General features: G+C 35.2%; 1 protein-coding gene and 1 pseudogene across 1 annotated transcript; one reads left to right on the top strand and one right to left on the bottom strand.

The window, feature by feature from the left end:
• Positions 1 to 296: 296 nt before the first annotated feature.
• Positions 297 to 2,397, bottom strand: LOC113112338 (dnaJ homolog subfamily C member 12). The gene is made up of 5 exons (XM_026277807.1): positions 2,287 to 2,397; positions 1,886 to 1,964; positions 813 to 952; positions 630 to 726; positions 297 to 545 (listed from the first exon to the last, which is right to left on the bottom strand). The coding sequence occupies exons 1-5, from the start codon at positions 2,362 to 2,364 to the stop codon at positions 472 to 474; spliced, it is 468 nt and encodes a 155-aa protein (XP_026133592.1). The 5' UTR covers positions 2,365 to 2,397; the 3' UTR covers positions 297 to 471.
• A 687-nt stretch (positions 2,398 to 3,084) lies between these two features.
• On the top strand, positions 3,085 to 11,565 carry LOC113112327 (NAD-dependent protein deacetylase sirtuin-1-like; annotated as a pseudogene).
• Positions 11,566 to 12,915: the final 1,350 nt, after the last annotated feature.

Here is a 12,915-nt window from a genome sequence, read left to right as displayed (position 1 = left end):
TCTGCAGGCTTGAAAACATGTTTTACTCATAATTCAGGAAAATGATTCTGATAGGACATTTAAGGCATATGAAGCATCACTGTTGAATATTAATATCAATAAATGTGTCTCTGGAGCACAAAACCAGTCATAAGTCTCTAGATGATTTTCTCAATATTTAGATTTTTTTTTTTTTTGCTTTAATACATGCTTTTTGCTCCCTCAGATTCCAGATTCTCAAATAGTTGTATCTCAGACAAATATTGTCCTCCTGACAAACCACACATCAGTTGAAAGATGATTTATTCAGCTTTCAGATGATGCATAACTGGTTTTGTGCTCCTGGTTTCATGCACATATGTTAACATCCAACAAAACAAACAAACAGAGAAAGTCAATCTTATGCCATAAATGTTGAAACATTGAAAAGTAAATGACTTTGGAACACATGCACTTACACACAAAAGCATAGAATAGAACAGAACATATGCATTATATTTCATAGTTCCTGAACTTGTGTAAAAGGCCTGAAGGAGCTGCACCAGTCCATCGAAACCGATGATCCGCTGTGAAACAGAAACACAACAGTCAAAAAAACTCAATCCTTTAGAAGTGAAGGACTGTAAAGAGTCATAAAACCAGTCTCTTACTGGATGGCAGCGAGGATTCAGACGGTTTCTCCTCCGCTGGATCTTCTGCAGCCTCAAGCATCGGCTCTTTCTTGCTCCTCGAAGCCCAATGCATTGACTGAAATGTGATTTTCAGGAATACAGTAATGCAATTATTATAAAATGTTCTAAATATAATGAATATATCACCTAACTAAGACTCACTGTTTTAACGGAGTCACTGAGCGCTTGCCACTCGCTGAACGGGATTACAATCTGACTTCTGAGCCAGAGATCGTAACTCTTTCTTTTCTTCTCATCTGTGAGAACATCTTTAGCTTCCTGTAGCTTCTGGAAGTCCTCCACTGTGAAGAGTTCATGTGTGAGAAACTTCCTTTATTAATGTTCCTGGGCTTACTGTGAATAACTCATCAGTTATTGAAAAAAAAAAATATATATAAAAAAATAATAATAGTAATAAAAAATAAAAAAATTATATATATATATATATATATATATATATATATATATATATATATATATATATATATATTTATTTATTTTTTTATTTTTATTTATTTCTGTTTCTTTGTAATATGTCATCATGCTATTTTAGGTGAGTGTGAATCAAGAAAAAATTAAAACAAAAAAATATAAAATATAATAAAAAAAACTTTAATAAATAAATTTACCAAAAAAACTAATTATAAATATTTAACTATTAAAAAAAAAAAAAAAAAAAAGTAATTTAAAAACGTGCCAACACAATCCACTGTAATTGAATCTTTAAATATTATATTTAAAAAAAAAAAATTATTAATCATTCATAAAAAAAAAAAGTTTTTATTTTATTGCATTAATTACTAAAACACTTTGTTGACTTTTTTATATAAATTATAATTAGACAATTTAGTTGTTTTAAAATTACATCTTATTGTAAATTAATATATATTATACACTGTTGTTATTATGCTAATTTATTATCAATATTACAGTTTTTCTTCTGTGTTTTAATCAAATAGATGCAGCCTTGATGAGCAGAAGAGACTTCCTTACACATTACTGATCCCAAACTTTTGAACAGCAGTGTAATAATATATGTGTTATATAAATTACTTTTTTTGTAAATTATTGATTCAAACAGATCAATAATAGTCCAAAATGTGGTATTTTATGGGAAACAACTCACAACCTTCTGGAAAATCTAAATCAACAACTGTGAATGTTTTCAGACAAAAATCATTGCAACTCATTCAAATGAATATGTTAATCATGGAGAATATGAGTGAGTGTGTTACCTGCTCTGGGGTTCTCTGGGTGTTTGTCAGGATGACAGGCCAGAGCTCGCACTTTAAACTCAGTCACGATCTGTTCAGTCTAAAGAAGATGATTAGTGTCACAGATGAGCATGTGATGACTCTCTAACACACATCGATGAAACTAAAGCAGTTATTATTACCAGCAGGATCACTGACGTCACACAAATCAATATGCTGTTCTGCTGTTATCAACTTTTATTCTGTCACATGCATGTTAATGCAATTATCAAATGTTTTTACATTGTTTACAATAGATTAAACGAACACACATGTTGCATTTGCGATTATAATAATAAAACGTTGCCTTTATAAACTAGCGGAAATAATCGAACACAAGCCGTAAAGGAACTCTGACGAGTTGTAGAGAGTGGCGTGTTCACCGTTGAGAGTTCATCGCAGCCGAGAAGCCCGTAATAATCTTCCAGATCCTCCCTTCTGCAGCTCAGGATCGACTCCATGCCTCCTACACTCCACCGCTACACGACAATACCGTAAACTCTCGTGCACGAGTTCCGCTGTCTGTCGGCCGCGGTCTACAGAGCGCGCGTGCGCGCAGCTATTTGGAGTTTTACGGTAGAAGTACTTTTAAATGACGCAGACGCTCCGACTACATTAAAATACCAGACTTCTGATTGAAATCTGTAAAAAATTACAAACAAAATGACTTTTGATGCATCTTGATTTTATGTGAGTGTATTAAAACACAGATAATGATTGATTTCACTCCGTGATTTTTTAAATATTATTTTTATTTACTTTTTTTTAAAGGCCCTCTAACACTTGCACTATTTATATATTTTCAAAGCCTCTAACGTTATATATATATATATATAATTTGTGAAATAAATACAATTAAATCTCTCTCTCTCTCTCTCTCTCTCTCTCTCTCTCTCTCTCTCTCTGTGTGTCTGTGTGTGTGTTAAAATAGTACTAATAATACTATTTCAAAATAGTTAGCATGTTGTTTTGGCTATTCTGTAGAGTTTTTTTTTTTTTTACTGCCAAACAGGATTCAACAGCATATTTCTTACATGTACACAGTTCGTAAGTACAAATTCAAACACAATTAAAATAATAATAATAATTAACAGAACTTAAAAGAGAAAGATAAATGTATTTATGCATTTTGATTTGCTCCTGTCCGTCTGCTCGTGACGTGACGTCACATGATTACCGGAAGGTCCTCTCGCTCCTCCTCCGTTCACTCCCTGGTGAAGATGGCGGACGGCGAGAATCAACGGGCCGACACCGCCGACGCCGAGCCGCTTCCGAAGAGACCGAGACCCCTGGATCCGCCCGGTGACCCGGAGCACAGCGCGGCTGTCGGAACCGAGCCGATGGAGGCGGAACCGGCGCCGAGGACCGAGTCCCATCAGGCCTCACTGAACAACAACAACCATCAACGCCGCACCGAGACCGAGCCTGAGCCGCAGCTCTCCGGTACGACCGTCCCGAGCGCTCGAGTCCGTTTATTGATTATTTTGGGAGATTTTAAGATAGTTTTCTCTCATGCTGAGCCCACAGTCAGGTTCACTACAGTTCACTCCGTTTTACCCTGTTTTTACTTTAGTGTGGTCCGTATTAATATTCAATATAATAGCAACTAACAATTTTTTATTATCATTTATTTATTTTATGAAACATCTGTTTAATTATTCAGTTGCTAATTATTATCATCATCGGTGGAGTTCCAACTTTTATTTGATACTAAAAAACTTGTTTTAAATGTTTTTTTTTAAATATATATTTTATCTATTATTATTTCGATTTTAAGCCTTTTATTATTTCATATATTTTAAATAATGATTAAATAAATGTTATTTTTAATCTTGTAATTATAAGTAATAATTATCTAATAACTTTAGTTTTCAATTAGTTTTATAATTAAGTTTTTATTACTATTATTAACGTATTTATTAAATATATTAAATTATTTATATATTTATTATTATTTTATTTTACTTAAAACTCAATTTCATTCTATTATTATTGTTATGTATTTAATATTATTTACTTTCTCAGTCATTACATATTATTATTATTTTTATACAATAATATATAGCATGTCACACTTCTGTCACTTGTCTTGTCAACTTTATAAATATTTCATGCTTTCTTTCTACATTTATTTGCATGCTTTATTAAAAGCATTTAGTCACTGTAATAATGCATTCATATTTTTTTGTAATAACTGGTTCAATAAACCAGCTGAAATTTCACATTAAAAAAACAAAACATCAACACACAGTCTTGTTCTACCTTGCATAATTATTAAAATATTTTTTCATTAAATTAAAATATAAAATAAGTGAATCAAATATAGAATCAAATGCATTATTCGAAGCACTAAATAACCCTTTATTCTGCTATAGTTGCTGTTACTCGATCTGAAATCGTGTTTTTGTCTGTTTTGCACACAGACCATCCCAATGGTTTCACATCACCTGATCTTCTTCATCATGATGATGATGATGATGATGATGACGACTGCTCGTCTCGTGCCAGCTCCAGTGACTGGACGCCTCAGCCACAGATCGGTAAGCTCAGTCAGTGCTCTCCTCCATGTGAGGTGTGTGTTTTGTGAGTTAAACTGAGGTCTGGTTGTCTTTCAGGCTCGTATCGGTTCATTCAGCAGCACATCATGAGAGGAACCGACCCGAGGGCCATTCTGAAAGACCTGCTCCCCGAAACGGTTCTCCCGGCGGATCTGGACGACATGACGCTGTGGCAGATCATCATCAACATCTCAGAACCGCCCAAAAGAAAGAAACGCAAAGACGTCAACACGCTGGAGGACGTGGTGCGGCTCCTGACGGAGAGGAAGAAGATTCTGGTGCTCACGGGCGCCGGGGTGCGTCTCTGAGATCTACTTTAAATCACACACAGACTCTCAGCATGTTTCCAGGATGCTGAATTCTCCTCTTGTTCCTCCTCAGGTGTCTGTTTCCTGCGGGATTCCTGATTTTCGGTCTCGAGACGGTATATATGCTCGACTCGCTGTCGACTTTCCTGACCTCCCTGATCCTCAGGCCATGTTCGACATAGACTACTTTAGAAGAGATCCAAGGCCTTTTTTTCAAATTCGCCAAGGTTCGAAACACTGCGTCTTGCCATAAATGGAAAAATATTACTGCGTTGATGCTTTTCAAGTAGACTGCATGCACTTTTTTTTCATGCACTGGTCAATTTAGGCTTCTATAGCATTTCAGAGTTGAAAGAAAACCGAGTAAATGCACTTAAATGCACAAATGCACTAGATTTCAATCACATTGCTTTTATTTTTCCTAAAATAGAGAAAAACTGTAAAATTCTGAAATATTATTGTCATTTAAAATGATGCTTTTCTATTTTAATATACTTTAAAATGTAATTTATTTCTATGATGCTCCGCTGTATTTTCAGCGTCATTACTCCAGTCTTCAGTGTCACATGATTTTCAGAAATCAGAATAATATACTGATTTATTATCAGTGTAATTTCATTCAGGATTATTTCAAGTTAAAAAGAACATCATTTATTTAAAATTGATATCTTTTCCAACAATATAAGTCTTTATCATCACTTTTCATCAATTTAGCACATGCTTGCTGAATAAAAGCATTCATTTCTTTCTAAAAAAAAAAAAAAAAAATACCACAAACTGTATGATGTTACAAAAGATTTCTATTTTGAATAAACGCTGTTCTTTTTAACTTTAAATTCATCAAAGAATCTTGAAAAAAGTAGCACAGGTTCCAAAAAATATTAAGCAATATGAATCAGTATATTATTCTGATTTCTGAAGATCATGTGACACTGAAGACTGGAGGAATGATGCTGAAAATACAGCGGAGCATCACAGAAATAAATTACATTTTCAATTAAATTTAACTAGAAACCTGTTATTTTAAATTGTAATAATATTTCACAATATTACAGTTTTTTTCTGTATTTTAATCCAATAAATGCAGCCTTGAAGAGCAGAAGAAACGTCTATAAAACGCATTACAAATCTTACTGACCCCAAACTTTAAAGGTTTTTATGGAAGGGTTTGTTAATCTATCAAAAGCCTAATTTTATTATTGCACTTTATCTATTAACCTCTGTAGATTTTTACAGTACATCTTTTTAAAAAGGCAATTTTCTCAAAATGAGAAAAACACTTTATTCCTATATATATGTCTATATTCTGAAGGTTTTTAAAGAGCGGTTTGTCTATATTATATATAACATTTTAGTCCTAACAACAAGGTGAAAATGTTTTTTCCTGACTGCTGACAGTATTTCCAAATAAAAAACATGCAAAATCCCCTCTGAAAAAAAAAAACTAACTCTAATGTGTCAACAAAATCAAATACTTAGAATCTGAATGTTTCTGGAAATGTATGCAAATAAGTCCATATTTAATCAGATAATTCATAATTTGCATATCCAAACATAGCATTTAAAAAAAACTACTTGTAGTACAAAACAATTGTCTTAATGCATTGTGATTAATCACCTGGGATATCTAAGTTTACATTTATGTGTTTGCATGCACTTATTTCTGAAATCGCATGCATGCCATTAAATCTATGCATGAAGATAAATACCAATATCGTGTGTATCGTGCTCATGATGTAGGAAATCTACCCGGGACAGTTCCAGCCGTCTCCATGTCACAGGTTCATCTCGATGCTGGATAAGGAGGGAAGGTTATTAAGGAACTACACTCAGAATATCGACACGCTGGAGCAGGTGGCTGGGATCCAGAAGATCATTCAGTGTCATGGTACATCTACTAGTGATAATTCCTCTAATAAACCTAGAGTTTAATATTCAGTCACTATCTAGACTCTTTCTTTATCCTCTGTGTTTTACGGTTTAATTGTAGGTTCTTTTGCGACTGCTTCCTGTCTTGTCTGTAAACATAAGGTTGACTGTGAGGCCATAAGGGAGGATATATTCAACCAGGTATGATTGAGTATGAACATTTAAAGGAACAGTTCACCCCAAAAACGAAGATTTGCTGATGCTGTCCTCACCCTCAGGTCATCCAAGAATAAGATGAGTTTGTTTCTTCGTCAGATTTGGAGAAATGTAGCATCGCATCACTTGCTCTGCAGCGAATGGGTGCCGTCAGAATAAGAGTCTCACAAGTAATCCACAGCGCTCCAGTCCATCAGTGAACATCTGGAGAAGACAAACGCTGAAACAAATCCAGCATTAAGATGTTTTTAAAGTCTATAATCCATAATAACACTCCCTCCAGTGAAAAAGTGTTCTGGTCTGAATCAGGAGAGAAATCTGCACTGTTTAAACAGCTCTAAACAAATATGTGGCTGGATTTTGAAGTGAGAGACAACAAAGATGCACTTTTTCACTGGAAGAAGTATTATTATGTGGATTATTGATTTGTTTTTTATCAGCTGTTTGGACTCTTATTCTGACGGCACCCATTCACTGCAGAGCAAGTGATGCAATGCTACATTTCTCCGAATCTGATGAAGTAACAAACTCAATCTCGAGTGCCCCGAGGGTGTGTAAAATGAGCAGAAAACTACATTTTTGATTGGGCTGCTCCTTTAATATGTGCCTGCGTTTGTGTCGTGGCTCATGAAACCGTCATTGTTCTGCTGCAGGTTGTTCCTCACTGTCCGAGGTGTCCGGCGGATGTCCCGTATGCCATTATGAAACCAGACATTGTCTTCTTTGGTGAGAACCTTCCAGAGTTTTTCCACAGAGCCATGAAGCAGGATAAAGATGAAGTGGATCTTCTCATCGTGATCGGCTCCTCGCTGAAAGTGCGGCCGGTGGCTCTCATTCCCAGTGCGTATGTCTGCAGTAATCCGGGTTGCTTTTGCATGTGAAAATAGACTTATTGTGCTTGATAACTAACTATTTTGTGTGGCTATTCAGATATGATGCATCAGGTCAGATTGAGACAAAAACAAATGTAGAGCTATTCAGGTGCGAGTGTTGTTTTTGAAGCTTAATCAGCAGTTTAGTGGATACTAAAGATGGCGTCATTGTGTTTTCTCTAAAATTACTAATTACTAATTTTAGTCCCCCTGTGAAGTTAATATTTCTATTTAATAACACGTCTCCATGTTTACGCTTCTCTCTAATGTCGGTTAATTGTCACTTTGCATGTAGTTAAACAAATTAAATAATCTTTTTCAAAATGTTATTTTTATTATATATACTTTATTGAAATATTTTTTTTATATTCTTTTACTTTTGTAATTTTTGTGTTGTGTTAAATTAAAGATGCGTAAAACAAATGCAATCAGATATAATTATTTTTGTAAAGTTTTCGATTTTTAAAAACGCATTGCATGCAATTTCATAAAAATATATTTTTTTGTATTTTTAAATATTGTATTTGGTTGTATTTATTTTTTGTTTTATTTAAAATAAATATGGTGCATTTAAATTAAATACAAAAATATATGTAATGTATAAATTTTTTTTATGTTATTTTAATTATTTTTACTTATTTTTTATTAAATGAATGATAATAAAAAAGGCAAAAAAAGCAGTCCGATATTCATTTTTGTAAAGTTTTACATTTCAAAAAACTCATTGCATAAATGTTATTTCATTAAATATATTTTTTTATATTTATTTTTGTAATTTATTTAAAATAAGTATGAATATAATAAAAAATAATATATTTAATGTATAAAAATTGAATTAGTTATTTAAATTTATATTTTTATTATTATTAAATAATAATAAAAAAGGAAAAATAATAAAGACAAAAAAACTTGCATATAAAAGTTGCTTAAAACAAAAGCAATCAGGTTTTCAATATCTCATTGCATTTCATTAAATATACTTTTTAAAAATATTTGTAAAAATTAAATCTTTTAGTAATTGTTGTATTTGTTTTTTTTAAATAAAAAAGAATTGTAATGATTAAATAATAAAAACGTTATATAAGTCTTAAAAAAAACGTTGATTTAATAAATTCGCTTTATGGAAGCGTGGAAGTACACAAAACTGTGCTATTACATAGAATTTACATGGTTTTCTTGTAATATTCCATTGTATGGTTTAAAATTTGTTTTTGTTTTTTTTTGTTTATTAATTTAACCTTTCATTTGTTTTATACATCTGTCTCTCTCTGAAGGCTCTATTCCTCATGACGTGCCTCAAGTCCTGATCAACCGCGAGCCGCTGCCGCATCTGAACTTCGACGTGGAGCTGCTCGGAGACTGTGACGTCATCGTGAACGAACTCTGCCATCGTCTGGGGGGCGACTTCGAGCAGCTGTGCTACAACTCGTCCCGTCTCAGCGAAATCACGGAGAAACCGGCTGCTGAGAGCCCATCCACAGACCCCCAGGGGCCTGAAGATCACGCTCGGCCCGTCTCAGGAGCGTCAGAGGACGTCCCAAACACTGAATGTCAGGATTCACTGTCTCCCAAGAAAGAGGAGGAACCGGAAACAGCATCTTCCCCAGCAGCACGAAGAACAAGCCCTCATCCAGAGACGGCACCGGAAACTAACACAGACCCAAAAGAACATTCTCCGAAGACGGCGAGTCCCAGTCCGGAGAGGAGAGTAGCGTGTGACCCTACAGAAGCACTGGACACTACTGATGATGTGAAGGAGGAAGAAACGGCTGATCCTCACCATGCTGAAGTGCGGAGACGGTGCTGGAGAAGCCGAATCTGTCAGAGTCCAATTAGCAAACGACTCGGAGGTAAACCCATCTTTAAGATGTACCTGCTGTAATTATCAACGAATATTGGCTAAATGGACTGTGATGTAGACATGGTGGGCGGAGTCAAACAGGCAGAGATTTAAAATGTGTGCGTGGGGCTAAACAGGCAGTGATTTAGAACGGGTGGGCGGGGCTAAACAGGCAGAGATTTTGAACGGGTGGGCGGGGCTAAACAGGCAGTGATTTAGAACGGGTGGGCGGGGCTAAACAGGCAGTGATTTAGAACGGGTGGGCGGGGCTAAACAAGTAGTGATTTAGAACGGGTGGGCGGGGCTAAACAGGCAGTGATTTAGAACGGGTGGGCGGGGCTAAACAGGCAGTGATTTAGAACGGGTGGGCGGGGCTAAACAGGCAGTGATTTAGAACGGGCAGTGATGTAGAACGGGTGGGCGGGGCTATACAGGCAGTGATTTAGAACGGGCAGTGATGTAGAACGGGTGGGCGGGGCTATACAGGCAGTGATTTAGAACGGGTGGGCGGGGCTAAACAAGCAGTGATTTAGAACGGGTGGGCGGTGCTAAACAGGCAGTGATTTAGAACGGGTGGGCGGGGCTATACAGGCAGTGATTTAGAACGGGGGGGCGGGGCTAAACAAGCAGTGATTTAGAACAGGTGGGCGGGGCTAGACAGGCATTGTTGTAGAACCGGTGGGAGGGGCTAGACATGCAGCGATCATTCCATGTTTGATTCGTTACGTAAAACTATTTTAGTTTTCATTTATATAATTAAATTTTTATTATGATGCTGTTTTTAATTTATTTATATTTTATTTATATAATTTTTTTTTTTTTTTTTTTTATGTTTTATAAGTTTACATTTAAATTGTTTGAAGTGATCTTGGTAGTAGTGAGTTTTGAAAGATTTCTCTTCATCTCTCATAAAGACACCGTTCAAATAAAAAGATCATCAGATATTCATTTTTATAAATGCTTGGTAGATTTGAAGTGTCCGAACACTCCTTGCATGCATGATTTAATTTGTTGCTTTTCTGTTTTGCAGCCTCACAGTATTTATTCCAAGCACCGAACCGCTACATTTTCCATGGCGCCGAGGTCTACTCGAGTTCAGAGGACGAGACGTCCAGTTCCTGCGACAGTGACAGTGACGGCTCTCGCTGCAGCGCAGACGCTTTGGAGAATGAAGACAGTGACGGAGAAGAAGACAAAGACACAGACGGCCAGGCAGAGACAGTACAGGACCATGAACACAAACGCCTTCAAACAGACTGCACAGCAGAAACAGACCCACCATCCACACAATAACTCACCAGCACTCGCTGCATTTAATCTACTCAAGCCTCTTTTATATATTTTTGTATTTCCCTCCCTCCTAAACATCCTGTTATGTCTTCTAATGCATGCAACTTCTTTCTTTTGTTCGGCTTATAACCCTTTTTGTTTTTTCACCTTTGCATTTTTAGATGTAAAATATGCATTTAATTCCGGTGAATGTTTCTGCCTGAGAATTGAACTTGCTATGTAATTGCTTGGGATAAAAAAGGGAATGATTTTCAAACCAAAGATTACTTTTCTGTATTGTTTCTTGTTGGATCTGTCCAGTATGTTCACCAAACCGTGGCATTTTCAGACATTTGGCAGCTATGGTCAGCCTACTGTTGAAGTCTTTTATACTCTAGTCATCAAACAGATGTTTTCAGGACATTATTTACATGCATTCACACTCTTGTACTTCCTGTCCTCAAGCACTTAGTAAGTTCTGAATCAGTTTTTGGTTATGCTTGTTTGGTTAATGCTCTCGTTGACTGTGCATTCAAATCTTTATAACACTGTTAAGTTTTAATATCAGCACGAATTCACGATTCCCTCATGCTGAGGATGCAGTTTTGGTTGTATGTTCTTAAACTCATTTTTTTAATGTTTAAAAAAAAAAAGTTATGTCAGATTTTGTGTTTACGTTAATGTGGATTGGCAATGCTGCAAAAGAGTAAAACAATACTTTTTGACTTCACAAATGTAGCATTTTTGACTGTTATCACTCGCCCATTCATGATGCATGCAAGTTTGAATTAAAAATGATAGAGAAGTATTCTGCTTCGTAATATAATATGAAAATCATAGGTAGTCCTGTAGGCCTGACCACAGTTGCATTTCTAAACTATTTCGTACCGTTGTATTTATTTACTGCATATTTATTGCATGTTTGAATCATGAGGTCACATGTTTTCTATTTATGTAGTTTATTAAAGCATATTGCAGTTATAGTTTCAAGTTCAAGGATATGATAGATGACTAAAAGGCAACTAGCAATAATTTAGTGTAATTACTAAACAAATTACAATCCTTGATTAAATAACTGACCTTGCAGCCTTTTTTTGGTGGAAATGACCGTTTGAATATATTAAGATATATATATATAATGGATCTAGCAAGTGTCTATAACAAATCCATTAAGACTTATAGAATATTTTAATGAATATAAATATGTTCATAATTCTTAAATAGAATTGAAAGCATTTTGTGTTCATAAAAAATATTTTTTATTAATAAAAATTTATAATATTTTGTTAACATTTTTATATTTTTTATTTATTTTGTTTTGTTAAACTACATAATCTTTTTTTTAATTATTTAAATCATTTAAATGATTTTATTTATATATTCAGAATATAGTTGTAATATATTACAAATTCATTAAGATTTTGAGTAATGCTTTCGTTTTAAATGTCAGTAAATTGGAGTAGGAAAGGCAAGATTTCAAAAAGAGTTTTATCTTCAAAAGGTCAAATGGATAAATAAATACGATATTTATGCCGACGAAGGACTCTTATTTTGCCATGGGGACCGTTGTTTTGACACGTCCGCCATGTAACGGAAGTCCATGTTGGATCTCGCTTCGGGTTGACAACAAAATAAGAGTGAAAGTGAAAGGGTAAACATGATGCGGTGAACGATGAGCTGAAGTGGATCTGGAGAAACATAGACTAGAGTTCAGAGGATGGAGGATGATAATCCTAAGTGTCGCGCGGAGGGTGTGTGTGTGTGTGTATAGGTGCAGGTACAGAGGAGAAGTAGAAGAAGAGAAGAGGATGACACCATTTGTATGCGGGGGGGTTTTCATTTTCCTCCTTAACACATACATTTTAAACACAAACTACGGAGTATGTTTTGGACATTATTTAACCATGTAAAAGACGAACAAAATTTTTAGAATGATAACATTTCTTACTCCATGTTTTAGGGGTGCTGAAGCACCCCTAAAAAGGGGCTAGCCTCGCCCATGCTTTGGAGTTCGCAAAACATTTGATTCAGATCAGGTCTTTCGAGCGGATTTGCAAAGCATTTGATTCTATCACGTAGG

Source organism: Carassius auratus, chromosome 13, assembly GCF_003368295.1.
Source record: "Carassius auratus strain Wakin chromosome 13, ASM336829v1, whole genome shotgun sequence".
Taxonomy (NCBI): Eukaryota; Metazoa; Chordata; class Actinopteri; order Cypriniformes; family Cyprinidae; genus Carassius; species Carassius auratus.
The sequence above is the reverse complement of the archived record's forward strand: the minus strand, read 5'-3'. Positions and strand labels throughout refer to the sequence as shown.

Coding starts and splice junctions, on each gene's coding strand:
- LOC113112338 (XM_026277807.1), bottom strand. CDS start 2,364: ATGGAGTCGATCCTGAGCTGCAGAAGGGAGGATCTGGAAGATTATTAC. Junction 1,965..2,286: donor GCTGCGATGAACTCTCAACG/GTGAACACGCCA, acceptor CATCTTCTTTAG/ACTGAACAGATCGTGACTGA. Junction 953..1,885: donor CCCAGAGAACCCCAGAGCAG/GTAACACACTCA, acceptor AACTCTTCACAG/TGGAGGACTTCCAGAAGCTA.